General features: G+C 28.4%; 1 protein-coding gene across 1 annotated transcript; it reads right to left on the reverse strand.

Moving 5' to 3' along the window:
* Positions 1-2,875: 2,875 nt before the first annotated feature.
* Positions 2,876-5,164, reverse strand: LOC127278246 (uncharacterized). The gene is made up of 2 exons (XM_051299858.1): positions 5,046-5,164; positions 2,876-4,674 (listed from the first exon to the last, which is right to left on the reverse strand). The coding sequence occupies exon 2, from the start codon at positions 4,577-4,579 to the stop codon at positions 3,074-3,076; it is 1,506 nt and encodes a 501-aa protein (XP_051155815.1). The 5' UTR covers positions 4,580-4,674; positions 5,046-5,164; the 3' UTR covers positions 2,876-3,073.
* Between the last annotated feature and the right edge of the window lie 10,341 nt (positions 5,165-15,505).

Genomic DNA, 15,505 nt, shown 5'->3' on the forward strand with positions numbered 1-15,505 from the left:
AAAAAATAGAAAAAAAATTTTTTTTTTTGAATTTTTTGATTTATCACGTAACGAAAGAAGAAAAGAAACGTCGGTAAGACAGGAAAAGAAGTAAACTTTCTTAAAGAAGTGGCGCCGCTGATGTTGAAATCTTAGAAACGATTTAAGAAAAGCTCTCAGTACAAAATACAGCCACTAAGAAAGGTGGCGCCGGAAGCAAAAAACCTTCATATTTTTTTACTTTTTGAAAAAATAAAATTTTTTTTTTGTTTCTTTTACAAATTTTTTTTTTTAAACTGATAATATTATTATTTTTTCTAAATTTATTTATTATTTTTTTTTTCAATTTATATTAAATTAAACTTTACAAATAGTGCTTATTTTATAAATTATTTTCAAACAATTCTTAAATTCACTTTTTTCTCTAAAAGAAAAAACGAATAAAATTGCCTCGATGTCGAAATTGATCCAGTCGCTTCTATAAATATCAATAAAAATTGCTATAGTTATTTTTTTATTGTACTAACTTGTGAAGAAAAATTACAATTTTGCATTATTTTATTTTAACATTTTGTAAAGAGAATGATACAATTTAAATCATTTTTTATCGTTGCGATATAATTATTATAACAGCATAATTTCATTTACACTTTCACTTTCACATTCATTTTCACGTTGACTTTCTTTTTCCCTATCACTTTTTACTCTCCAGTGAATAATTTCAGTTGAAATAAAAAAACAAAGTAAAAGTGAATGTGAAAATAAAAGTCAAAATAGAAGTGAAAGTGGAAGTGAATATGAAATTACACAATCACATCCCTAATTTAATTTTTATATACAATGAAATAAATTCTATAATTTTTATACAAAAAAATATGATATATTAACAGTAGAAATAATATTTAATTATATAATTTTTTTATTGGTTAATATATTAAAAAAATATTGAAATGTTTTGTTTTTGAAAAATCAACCGAATAATTTGGAAAGTACCATTCCAAGACCCATACCAATAGCTTTGAACAATTCACCAAATATATTTGTTCTTTCTTTATTATGTTCACTCACCTTTTTCATTTGTTCATTTAATTTACGTCGTTCTTCTTCAAATTTTTTTCTTTCACTTTCCATTTTTTCACGATATTCTTGTTGTGTTATTTCACCTAATTTCAATTGTACAGCAGTTATTAATTCACCCAATTTTGTATTCACCGTTAATAATACACCTTCAATACCAATTGAAAATTGATTACTTTCTTTTAAATCCAATAATTTATCGACAAATTCCATTAAATTTGATTTTTCCATTAAATTATTGTCATTGATTAATTTTTTAATTGTCGGATCAATTTGTTGAAGAATTTCAATTTTACCAGAAAATGTCAATGTTTTAACAAGAGCTTTATTAATTTGATCACGTATTTTTAATAATTCTTTTGATATTGAATTTAATTTATTTTTTAATAATTCAATTTTATTGATATTTGCAAAATTTTCTAATTTTTCATCAAGAACAATACGTAAAATATTTTGTAAATTAACAAATACATCCATTGATGATAATTTCTCACGTATTTTAAATAGAAAAATAATTGACGCCTGAGAAATACTTGGATAAACTTGTCTCAATAAATGTTGATTAATTTGAGTTGTATTTTTTATTGCTTGAGTAATACCATTTTCAATATTATCAATTGTGACTGGACCAATTTTTGCTCTCTTAAAAAGACCAATATTTTGATTATTCTCAATGAGAAATTGAACAAATTTTTTTGATGATTCAGACATATGAATTGCGGTTGTTAATAAAATTTGTTCTCTCAATAAATCATTTATAAAATGAAAATCGATGGGATTTGTGTTTAAAAAATCGGGTACTTTAGTAAAAATAAGTGCCATACTTGAGAAACAATTATTTATATTGTTTTTCAATAAATTTTCCACTGACATTAATAATGTTAAAAATGGTCGAATATTGTCGTTTAATATATCATTAAAATCAACGACTAAAATAATTTTCAATGATTTAACATTTTGAAGTAATTGATAGATATAAAAGGCATTTGTAATATCTTGTACTGGTCCTCGATTATCGTCAAATCCAGGCGCATCCCAAATTGTTAAATTGGAAAAATTTTTAGATATCCATCTTGTTGGTATCATTGTCTCGGATGTTGATCCAATTCCAATTTCCGGTCCCGGAGAATTATTATCTTCTTTTTTCAATGCCACTGGTTTGAATAGTGATACTTTTTCGCCAATTAATTTTGTTCCAATTAAATAATTAATTAATGTACTTTTTCCCGATCTTGTTAATCCAATGCAAATTGCCACGTCTTCATATTTTGCCTCTTTTTTCATATGTTTTAATGCAATATGAAGAGCTTTCTCTAAATGTTTTATATCATCAATCATTGATGAATCATCTTCAGTTGAACCAATGACAATTGTTATTGATGCAAAGAATAATATCCATTTTAAAATCATTTTTGTGAGTTTCTTTTTTTCTAGAATTTATAATAAAAGTTACACAAAAAAATAGATAAATGTAAAATTTATTTTAAAGTACTCACATTTTAATATTTTAATTATTATTGAGAAAAAATGTCTTTGGATTTATTAGAATTCAACTACTTGCTAGTGAATCAATTTTTTTCTTTTATTCAGTAATTTATAATACAGCTCTTATCAGTTAATGATGATGATTTCCTTGAATCATCTGAAATTGAGCAATGCATTGAATAGGGATTAAATTTCTACTTTATTAAGGAAATAAATTCAAATAAACGAACTATTTTTATTGACAAAAATTTCATATTATGACAGGAAAAGAGAAATAAAGAAAATTAATTTGTTTTCACAATTTACTGTTTAATAAAAGATTTTCAAACAATAAGAATGTAACACGATGAATCAGGTTTTTACATTCTCCAAGAAAATTTATATCAACATTATGAAATTTCTTGGATGAGTATTTTTATAAATAAAAACGAATCTTAATTAAAAAGAAAAAAGCAATGGTGACAGCGGTGGGATTTCGTAATTTATTTTTTTTTTTACACTGACGAATATTTTATAATTTACAGATTGTAAATTACCGAAATTTAATTTTAAATTTCGAAAAGAAAAGTCCAATTACTTTTATCAAATCATCAACAGTTGCTCCTGCACGTGCCAATGGACCTAATTCAATTCTAACTTTATTATTATGTGCCTTTGCACATTTAACTTCAATTTTCAATTTATTTATTTCAACTTCATAATTTTTCTTCGATCTATATAATTCATCTTCAGCTTCTTTTCTCGTTATTTCACCTAATTGTAATTTCACCCAAATAATTAATTCCTCAACTTTTGTCATTGCCGTCAATATAATACCATGTAAATTAAAATCAAAATGACGACTCTCCTTTAAATCTAACAATTGATCGACAAATTCCATAAATTTTGCCTTTTGCAATAAATTTCTATCGTCAATAAATTTTTCAATTGACGAATCAATTTTTTGTATTGTCAATATTTTACTATGAAGATTTGTCGTTGAATTTAATACACGTTTAAATTGATCATTAATAATAAATAATTCTTGATTTATTTCAATAAGACGATCACACGAAACACCATCTTGTTTCATTATTTCAAAATCGTTTAATTTATTACCAAATATACTGCCAACTAATTTTTGCAATTGATTAAATTCTTTCATTGATGATAATTGTTCGCGTACTTCAAATAAAAATACTTTTGAACCTTCGGAAATACTTGGTGAGACTTGTTTTAATATTCCTTCATCAACACCGCTTGTACTTTTTATTGCATCCGTTATACAAACATCAATTGCATGTTCAGTGACATTACCAGCGGCTGCCTTTTTAAAAAAACCAATATTTTGATTATTTTTTATTAAATGTCTTATAAATTCTTTTGCAGCCTCTGAAATATCAATTGCACTACTAGAGAGAAATTGTTCCTTAAGAAGTTCATTAATAAATTTCTTATCAACACGATTATCGTGCAATGAATCGGGTACTTTTGTAAATATCACAGCAACACTTGAAAAACAATCGCGCATTTTTTCTTTCAATATACGTTCAACTGAATTTAATAATGATAAAAATGGTCTAATACTATCGTTTGCAATATCATTAATATCAGTAACCAATACAATTCTTGCCGAATTAATATTTTTAAATAATTCATTAATATAAAATGCATTTGTAATATCTTGTACAACACCACGATTATCATCAAATCCAGGCGCATCCCATATTCCTAATCCCGATAAACATTGTGAATCCCATCTACTTGGAATTGCAGTCTCTGAAGTTGATCCAATTCCAATTTGTGGTCCAGGCGATGTATCGGCTTTTATTAATGCAACTGGCTTACAAATTGCAACTTTTTTACCAATTAATTTATTGCCTATGAGATAATTAATTAATGAACTTTTACCAGATCTTGTACTACCAATAAAAATTGCCGTATCCTCATGTCTTGCATAATTTGTCATATATGCTGACGCTGTACGTAATGCTTGCTCTAAACGTCTTAAATCTTCAAGTCTATAATTATTTCTCGAATTTATTTTGCATGAATGCATTTTTATTCAGTGAAATTTTTTTAAAAATAGTTTTCTCATATGACAATTGAGACAAATAAAATACAATTCTTTTGAGTTTTTTTTTTATTTTTTCTCTGGAAAAAAAGAAAACAGTTATAAAATAATTATTTCGATATTTTTCAAATTAATTAGTAATTTTCCTGCTTTCTGAAGAAAGCGATAAGAGACAACATTTTGTATTTTATTTATCAACACTGATAATGGTAGCCAATAGATTGTAAACAATGCAGACGTTATTCTGATAAGAAAGTATAAGAACAAAAACCAACTTTTCTGCAGAGAGAGAAATTTTAATCAATTTATCAATACAATTTGAATATATTTCTAGTAAGAGAAAAATTATTTTTCGTTTTGAAAATTATGTATTTGTATAACTATACAATAACATTTTTTTAATTAAATATTTATTTCTAATATTAAGAAAGAAATAAAAAAATTGACATACCTTTAACAAATATTTTTTTATTAGAAATTTTTTAAAATTATTTTTTGATAATTATTTAAAAATATTCACATAATTTTGTTTCTATGTATATAATTATTTATCAGTATGATTTCGACTATTCAGAAGCACATTGTAGACTGAAGCATTCCTACGCAATCATTTAAGATCAACATATTTATCTTCTTATCTATAATCTCTTAAGAGTGCGGCAATATTATTTTCATTAAATTAGGAACTGTGTTGCACGAAAAAAAATTATTGTACTAGAATGGAATTTTTAAATATGTTTACAAAAAAAATATTCCTTCATATTTAATTATTTCGACAAAACATTAAAAAAAATTATATTTGTCTTCCTCTATTCGAATAGGGCTGTCAATTTTTTTCTACACTTTTAGGTGTATTTTGTGCAAGAAATTGCAATAAAATAGTGTGCCTAAGAAAAATTGAATTTTTTTGAAAATTTTTTTTTGACGAAAATCGCTTTAATGGTCATAAAATTAGTGTTCCTCTACTCGGATCGGGCTGTCAATTTTTTTCTACACTTTTAGGTGTATTTTGTGCAAGAAATTGCAATAAAATAGTGTGCCTAAGAAAAATTGAATTTTTTTGAAAATTTTTTTTTGACGAAAATCGCTTTAATGGTCATAAAATTGGTGTTCCTCTACTCGGATCGGGCTGTCAAATTTTTTCTACACTTTTAGGTGTATTTTGAGCAAGAAATTGCAATAAAATAGTGTGCCTAAGAAAAATTGAATTTTTTTGAAAATTTTTTTTTGACGAAAATCGCTTTAATGGTCATAAAATTGGTGTTCCTCTACTCGGATCGGGCTGTCAATTTTTATCTACACTTTTAGGTGTATTTTGTGCAAGAAATTGCAATAAAATACTGTGCCTAAGAAAAATTGAATTTTTTTGAAAATTTTTTTTTGACGAAAATCGATTTAATGGTCATAAAATTAGTGTTCCTCTACTCGGATCGGGCTGTCAATTTTTTTCTACACTTTTAGGTGTATTTTGTGCAAGAAATTGCAATAAAATAGTGTGCCTAAGAAAAATTGAATTTTTTTGAAAATTTTTTTTTGACGAAAATCGCTTTAAAGGTCATAAAATTGGTGTTCCTCTACTCGGATCGGGCTGTCAATTTTTTTCTACACTTTTAGGTGTATTTTGTGCAAGAAATTGCAATAAAATAGTGTGCCTAAGAAAAATTGAATTTTTTTGAAAATTTTTTTTTACAAAAATCATTTTAATGGTCAAAAAATTGGTGTTCCTCTACTCGGATCGGGCTGTCAAATTTTTTCTACACTTTTAGGTGTATTTTGAGCAAGAAATTGCAATAAAATAGTGTGCCTAAGAAAAATTGAATTTTTTTGACGAAAATCGCTTTAATGGTCATAAAATTGGTGTTCCTCTACTCGGATCGGGCTGTCAATTTTTTTCTACACTTGTAGGTGTATTTTGTGCAAGAAATTGCAATAAAATAGTGTGCCTAAGAAAAATTGAATTTTTTTGAAAATTTTTTTTGACGAAAATCGCTTTAATGGTCATAAAATTAGTGTTCCTCTACTCGGATCGGGCTGTCAATTTTCTTCTACACTTTTAGGTGTATTTTGTGCAAGAAATTGCAATAAAATAGTGTGCCTAAGAAAAATTGAATTTTTTTGAAAATTTTTTTTTGACGAAAATCGCTTTAATGGTCATAAAATTGGTGTTCCTCTACTCGGATCGGGCTGTCAATTTTTTTCTACACTTTTAGGTGTATTTTGTGCAAGAAATTGCAATAAAATAGTGTGCCTAAGAAAAATTGAATTTTTTTGAAAATTTTTTTTTTACAAAAATCATTTTAATGGTCAAAAAATTGGTGTTCCTCTACTCGGATCGGGCTGTCAAATTTTTTCTACACTTTTAGGTGTATTTTGAGCAAGAAATTGCAATAAAATAGTGTGCCTAAGAAAAATTGAATTTTTTTGAAAATTTTTTTTTGACGAAAATCGCTTTAATGGTCATAAAATTGGTGTTCCTCTACTCGGATCGGGCTGTCAATTTTTTTCTACACTTGTAGGTGTATTTTGTGCAAGAAATTGCAATAAAATAGTGTGCCTAAGAAAAATTGAATTTTTTTGAAAATTTTTTTTTGACGAAAATCGCTTTAATGGTCATAAAATTGGTGTTCCTCTACTCGGATCGGGCTGTCAATTTTTATCTACACTTTTAGGTGTATTTTGAGCAAGAAATTGCAATAAAATAGTGTGCCTAAGAAAAATTGAATTTTTTTGAAAATTTTTTTTTGACGAAAATCGCTTTAATGGTCATAAAATTGGTGTTCCTCTACTCGGATCGGGCTGTCAATTTTTTTCTACACTTTTAGGTGTATTTTGTGCAAGAAATTGCAATAAAATAGTGTGCCTAAGAAAAATTGAATTTTTTTGAAAATTTTTTTTTGACGAAAATCGCTTTAATGGTCATAAAATTGGTGTTCCTCTACTCGGATCGGGCTGTCAATTTTTTTCTACACTTTTAGGTGTATTTTGTGCAAGAAATTGCAATAAAATAGTGTGCCTAAGAAAAATTGAATTTTTTTGAAAATTTTTTTTTTACAAAAATCATTTTAATGGTCAAAAAATTGGTGTTCCTCTACTCGGATCGGGCTGTCAAATTTTTTCTACACTTTTAGGTATATTTTGAGCAAGAAATTGCAATAAAATAGTGTGCCTAAGAAAAATTGAATTTTTTTGAAAATTTTTTTTTGACGAAAATCGCTTTAATGGTCATAAAATTGGTGTTCCTCTACTCGGATCGGGCTGTCAATTTTTATCTAGACTTTTAGGTGTATTTTGAGCAAGAAATTGCAATAAAATAGTGTGCCTAAGAAAAATTGAATTTTTTTGAAAATTTTTTTTTGACGAAAATCGCTTTAATGGTCATAAAATTGGTGTTCCTCTACTCGGATCGGGCTGTCAATTTTTTTCTACACTTGTAGGTGTATTTTGTGCAAGAAATTGCAATAAAATAGTGTGCCTAAGAAAAATTGAATTTTTTTGAAAATTTTTTTTGACGATAATCGCTTTAATGGTCATAAAATTGGTGTTCCTCTACTCGGATCGGGCTGTCAATTTTTTTCTACACTTGTAGGTGTATTTTGTGCAAGAAATTGCAATAAAATAGTGTGCCTAAGAAAAATTGAATTTTTTTGAAAATTTTTTTTTGACGAAATTCGCTTTAATGGTCATAAAATTGGTGTTCCTCTACTCGGATCGGGCTGTCAATTTTTTTCTACACTTTTAGGTGTATTTTGTGCAAGAAATTGCAATAAAATAGTGTGCCTAAGAAAAATTGAATTTTTTTGAAAATTTTTTTTTTACAAAAATCGCTTTAATGGTCATAAAATTGGTGTTCCTCTACTCGGATCGGGCTGTCAATTTTTTTCTACACTTTTAGGTGTATTTTGTGCAAGAAATTGCAATAAAATAGTGTGCCTAAGAAAAATTGAATTTTTTTGAAAATTTTTTTTTTACAAAAATCATTTTAATGGTCAAAAAATTGGTGTTCCTCTACTCGGATCGGGCTGTCAAATTTTTTCTACACTTTTAGGTATATTTTGAGCAAGAAATTGCAATAAAATAGTGTGCCTAAGAAAAATTGAATTTTTTTGAAAATTTTTTTTGACGAAAATCGCTTTAATGGTCATAAAATTAGTGTTCCTCTACTCGGATCGGGCTGTCAATTTTCTTCTACACTTTTAGGTGTATTTTGTGCAAGAAATTGCAATAAAATAGTGTGCCTAAGAAAAATTGAATTTTTTTGAAAATTTTTTTTTTACAAAAATCATTTTAATGGTCAAAAAATTGGTGTTCCTCTACTCGGATCGAACTGTCAAATTTTTTCTACACTTTTAGGTGTATTTTGAGCAAGAAATTGCAATAAAATAGTGTGCCTAAGAAAAATTGAATTTTTTTGAAAATTTTTTTTTGACGAAAATCGCTTTAATGGTCATAAAATTGGTGTTCCTCTACTCGGATCGGGCTGTCAATTTTTATCTACACTTTTAGGTGTATTTTGTGCAAGAAATTGCAATAAAATACTGTGCCTAAGAAAAATTGAATTTTTTTGAAAATTTTTTTTTGACGAAAATCGCTTTAATGGTCATAAAATTAGTGTTCCTCTACTCGGATCGGGCTGTCAATTTTTTTCTACACTTGTAGGTGTATTTTGTGCAAGAAATTGCAATAAAATAGTGTGCCTAAGAAAAATTGAATTTTTTTGAAAATTTTTTTTGACGAAAATCGCTTTAATGGTCATAAAATTAGTGTTCCTCTACTCGGATCGGGCTGTCAATTTTCTTCTACACTTTTAGGTGTATTTTGTGCAAGAAATTGCAATAAAATAGTGTGCCTAAGAAAAATTGAATTTTTTTGAAAATTTTTTTTTGACGAAAATCGCTTTAATGGTCATAAAATTGGTGTTCCTCTACTCGGATCGGGCTGTCAATTTTTTTCTACACTTTTAGGTGTATTTTGTGCAAGAAATTGCAATAAAATAGTGTGCCTAAGAAAAATTGAATTTTTTTGAAAATTTTTTTTTTACAAAAATCATTTTAATGGTCAAAAAATTGGTGTTCCTCTACTCGGATCGGGCTGTCAAATTTTTTCTACACTTTTAGGTGTATTTTGAGCAAGAAATTGCAATAAAATAGTGTGCCTAAGAAAAATTGAATTTTTTTGAAAATTTTTTTTTGACGAAAATCGCTTTAATGGTCATAAAATTGGTGTTCCTCTACTCGGATCGGGCTGTCAATTTTTTTCTACACTTTTAGGTGTATTTTGTGCAAGAAATTGCAATAAAATACTGTGCCTAAGAAAAATTGAATTTTTTTGAAAATTTTTTTTTGACGAAAATCGCTTTAATGGTCATAAAATTAGTGTTCCTCTACTCGGATCGGGCTGTCAATTTTTTTCTACACTTGTAGGTGTATTTTGTGCAAGAAATTGCAATAAAATAGTGTGCCTAAGAAAAATTGAATTTTTTTGAAAATTTTTTTTGACGAAAATCGCTTTAATGGTCATAAAATTGGTGTTCCTCTACTCGGATCGGGCTGTCAATTTTTTTCTACACTTTTAGGTGTATTTTGTGCAAGAAATTGCAATAAAATAGTGTGCCTAAGAAAAATTGAATTTTTTTGAAAATTTTTTTTTTACAAAAATCATTTTACTGGTCAAAAAATTGGTGTTCCTCTACTCGGATCGGGCTGTCAAATTTTTTCTACACTTTTAGGTGTATTTTGAGCAAGAAATTGCAATAAAATAGTGTGCCTAAGAAAAATTGAATTTTTTTGAAAATTTTTTTTTGACGAAAATCGCTTTAATGGTCATAAAATTGGTGTTCCTCTACTCGGATCGGGCTGTCAATTTTTATCTACACTTTTAGGTGTATTTTGTGCAAGAAATTGCAATAAAATACTGTGCCTAAGAAAAATTGAATTTTTTTGAAAAATTTTTTTTGACGAAAATCGCTTTAATGGTCATAAAATTAGTGTTCCTCTACTCGGATCGGGCTGTCAATTTTTTTCTACACTTGTAGGTGTATTTTGTGCAAGAAATTGCAATAAAATAGTGTGCCTAAGAAAAATTGAATTTTTTTGAAAATTTTTTTTGACGAAAATCGCTTTAATGGTCATAAAATTAGTGTTCCTCTACTCGGATCGGGCTGTCAATTTTCTTCTACACTTTTAGGTGTATTTTGTGCAAGAAATTGCAATAAAATAGTGTGCCTAAGAAAAATTGAATTTTTTTGAAAATTTTTTTTTGACGAAAATCGCTTTAATGGTCATAAAATTGGTGTTCCTCTACTCGGATCGGGCTGTCAATTTTTTTCTACACTTTTAGGTGTATTTTGTGCAAGAAATTGCAATAAAATAGTGTGCCTAAGAAAAATTGAATTTTTTTGAAAATTTTTTTTTTACAAAAATCATTTTAATGGTCAAAAAATTGGTGTTCCTCTACTCGGATCGGGCTGTCAAATTTTTTCTACACTTTTAGGTGTATTTTGAGCAAGAAATTGCAATAAAATAGTGTGCCTAAGAAAAATTGAATTTTTTTGAAAATTTTTTTTTGACGAAAATCGCTTTAATGGTCATAAAATTGGTGTTCCTCTACTCGGATCGGGCTGTCAATTTTTATCTACACTTTTAGGTGTATTTTGTGCAAGAAATTGCAATAAAATACTGTGCCTAAGAAAAATTGAATTTTTTTGAAAATTTTTTTTTGACGAAAATCGCTTTAATGGTCATAAAATTAGTGTTCCTCTACTCGGATCGGGCTGTCAATTTTTTTCTACACTTTTAGGTGTATTTTGTGCAAGAAATTGCAATAAAATAGTGTGCCTAAGAAAAATTGAATTTTTTTGAAAATTTTTTTTTGACGAAAATCGCTTTAATGGTCATAAAATTGGTGTTCCTCTACTCGGATCGGGCTGTCAATTTTTTTCTACACTTTTAGGTGTATTTTGTGCAAGAAATTGCAATAAAATAGTGTGCCTAAGAAAAATTGAATTTTTTTGAAAATTTTTTTTTTACAAAAATCATTTTACTGGTCAAAAAATTGGTGTTCCTCTACTCGGATCGGGCTGTCAAATTTTTTCTACACTTTTAGGTGTATTTTGAGCAAGAAATTGCAATAAAATAGTGTGCCTAAGAAAAATTGAATTTTTTTGAAAATTTTTTTTTGACGAAAATCGCTTTAATGGTCATAAAATTGGTGTTCCTCTACTCGGATCGGGCTGTCAATTTTTATCTACACTTTTAGGTGTATTTTGTGCAAGAAATTGCAATAAAATACTGTGCCTAAGAAAAATTGAATTTTTTTGAAAATTTTTTTTTGACGAAAATCGCTTTAATGGTCATAAAATTAGTGTTCCTCTACTCGGATCGGGCTGTCAATTTTTTTCTACACTTGTAGGTGTATTTTGTGCAAGAAATTGCAATAAAATAGTGTGCCTAAGAAAAATTGAATTTTTTTGAAAATTTTTTTTGACGAAAATCGCTTTAATGGTCATAAAATTAGTGTTCCTCTACTCGGATCGGGCTGTCAATTTTCTTCTACACTTTTAGGTGTATTTTGTGCAAGAAATTGCAATAAAATAGTGTGCCTAAGAAAAATTGAATTTTTTTGAAAATTTTTTTTTGACGAAAATCGCTTTAATGGTCATAAAATTGGTGTTCCTCTACTCGGATCGGGCTGTCAATTTTTTTCTACACTTTTAGGTGTATTTTGTGCAAGAAATTGCAATAAAATAGTGTGCCTAAGAAAAATTGAATTTTTTTGAAAATTTTTTTTTTACAAAAATCATTTTAATGGTCAAAAAATTGGTGTTCCTCTACTCGGATCGGGCTGTCAAATTTTTTCTACACTTTTAGGTGTATTTTGAGCAAGAAATTGCAATAAAATAGTGTGCCTAAGAAAAATTGAATTTTTTTGAAAATTTTTTTTTGACGAAAATCGCTTTAATGGTCATAAAATTGGTGTTCCTCTACTCGGATCGGGCTGTCAATTTTTATCTACACTTTTAGGTGTATTTTGTGCAAGAAATTGCAATAAAATACTGTGCCTAAGAAAAATTGAATTTTTTTGAAAATTTTTTTTTGACGAAAATCGCTTTAATGGTCATAAAATTAGTGTTCCTCTACTCGGATCGGGCTGTCAATTTTTTTCTACACTTGTAGGTGTATTTTGTGCAAGAAATTGCAATAAAATAGTGTGCCTAAGAAAAATTGAATTTTTTTGAAAATTTTTTTTGACGAAAATCGCTTTAATGGTCATAAAATTAGTGTTCCTCTACTCGGATCGGGCTGTCAATTTTCTTCTACACTTTTAGGTGTATTTTGTGCAAGAAATTGCAATAAAATAGTGTGCCTAAGAAAAATTGAATTTTTTTGAAAATTTTTTTTTGACGAAAATCGCTTTAATGGTCATAAAATTGGTGTTCCTCTACTCGGATCGGGCTGTCAATTTTTTTCTACACTTTTGGGTGTATTTTGTGCAAGAAATTGCAATAAAATAGTGTGCCTAAGAAAAATTGAATTTTTTTGAAAATTTTTTTTTTACAAAAATCATTTTAATGGTCAAAAAATTGGTGTTCCTCTACTCGGATCGGGCTGTCAAATTTTTTCTACACTTTTAGGTGTATTTTGAGCAAGAAATTGCAATAAAATAGTGTGCCTAAGAAAAATTGAATTTTTTTGAAAATTTTTTTTTGACGAAAATCGCTTTAATGGTCATTAAATTGGTGTTCCTCTACTCGGATCGGGCTGTCAATTTTTATCTACACTTTTAGGTGTATTTTGTGCAAGAAATTGCAATAAAATACTGTGCCTAAGAAAAATTGAATTTTTTTGAAAATTTTTTTTTGACGAAAATCGCTTTAATGGTCATAAAATTAGTGTTCCTCTACTCGGATCGGGCTGTCAATTTTTTTCTACACTTGTAGGTGTATTTTGTGCAAGAAATTGCAATAAAATAGTGTGCCTAAGAAAAATTGAATTTTTTTGAAAATTTTTTTTGACGAAAATCGCTTTAATGGTCATAAAATTAGTGTTCCTCTACTCGGATCGGGCTGTCAATTTTTTTCTACACTTTTAGGTGTATTTTGTGCAAGAAATTGCAACGAAGTTGTCTGTTTAAGGAAAATGGAATTTATATATATTGAATAATATATGTTAATCAAATGAAATATTGTTTTGCGTATACTTTTTTTGGACCCTTTTTCAGTTTATCCCACTCTATATACAGTGAATGAGAAACAAAGGGAGGCACCCGGTCGGTTAATTTAATCTAAGCAAACATCACATAGATGGAATGAGAATGTATTTTCGCGAAAACTGAGTGGAGTATGAGGTACACACTGAGAGTGGGAGGAGGGGGTGAGAGAGAGTTGAAATGCATAGGAGTGGGGTTCGTTAAATTCCGTGGGAGAGTCTACTAAGAAGGAAGGTTTGGAGAAGCTAGGCTCAACAGATCTAGATACATACATAAGTACAAGAGTATTCAAGACAGAAACGGAGGAGCAATGTTTAGCATGTAGATGAAGATCTTGGTAATCAAGGGCTGGAGGCCCCTTGGGCGCACTTCCTCAAGTCTCACTTATTTCTGTTTCCAGTCATGTCTCGCACGATCTCTCAGAAATTCAACACATCCACTCTCTCTATATATATATACGGATCTAAAATTCATATAAACAACTTTAATTTTATTCTATGATAAAATATGTATTATAAACAATCATTTTTTTAGAAATAGAATTAAAATGAGAACGAGAGATTTTTTTTATGTCAAAAAATGTTGTATTTGTTTCAAATACAATAGTTATGTCAAATACTTATTTATTTCAAATATAAAAAGGAATAAGGCGATATAATTAAGTTTTTTATTAAAGTGAACAGAATTGATATATAGATAGTGAAACTGAGGATTAACTCTTTCGATAATTTCTCGTCCTTTCCGGCTACCGTGGAAATGATCGGGTCCCGTCGCTCTCGAAAATTCACCCCGTAATCGACGGACAAAAAGTAATTTCCCATCGAGTTGTACGACAAAGGGTGATTTTGCATGGGGTCGTTGTCGATAGCCACGGGGCAGCGGTAGTCACTAAGTATATATGTATATAGTGACCGGTGCACATAACGACCAGAGTATCCTTCTATATATATATTCTATCTCTCTCTTTATATAGGCTGGCTTTTCTCCCTTAACGAGAAAGCCACGTGTGCGTTCTATGCATAAAACTACATATATAATGGTGTGTGTGTATATATATATACTGAAACCCAATATGTAGGGCTCTGGGACATTTTTCGATTTTTTATTTTATTTTTTTCTTCATTCAACATTCTTTTTTTTGCCTCCTCTTGTCCTCTTTTATTGGTGCTGATCACATTACCCAAAACTAATGCCACACATACACATATTGCCGTAATGCGAAACTCATCGATTTAGTCGCGCTGAGGGTGTGGGGTTATGCATTCATTATTTCACGATTTTCTCGAAAATTTTGCTCGTTAACACGTTATGGCTTTTTGTGCCCATCTGTTGTGTATACTCTGTTTATTGAATTTTGTTTTTTTATTTTTACTTTTTTTTCTTTTAAATTTAACGACTTGACCGATAAATTTTATTAACCCTTTTCCAAACGACACGACACTTTGCTTGCGCTTTTCACAGTTTAGCGGTTATTTTTAACTTTTTATTGACGTTTCAAAAATATTTCTAATTACAAGAAAATTTTTTTTTTTATATAGAATAAATGTTTTTCCTTTTTTTGGGGCAAGAAAATTTATACTTTTGAAAAAAAATATTCTTTTGGTAAGAAGAAGAAAGAAAGAAAAGTTTTTTGTATTTGTTATGCGCACTGAAGAAAGAAGGATGTAAAAAAAATGTAGGTTATGTTTATGATTGTTTGAGAATCAA

This window comes from Leptopilina boulardi, unplaced genomic scaffold (genome assembly GCF_019393585.1).
Source record: "Leptopilina boulardi isolate dan_hultmark-lab unplaced genomic scaffold, ZJU_Lbou_2.1 LbouV2_202, whole genome shotgun sequence".
Lineage (NCBI taxonomy): Eukaryota > Metazoa > Arthropoda > Insecta > Hymenoptera > Figitidae > Leptopilina > Leptopilina boulardi.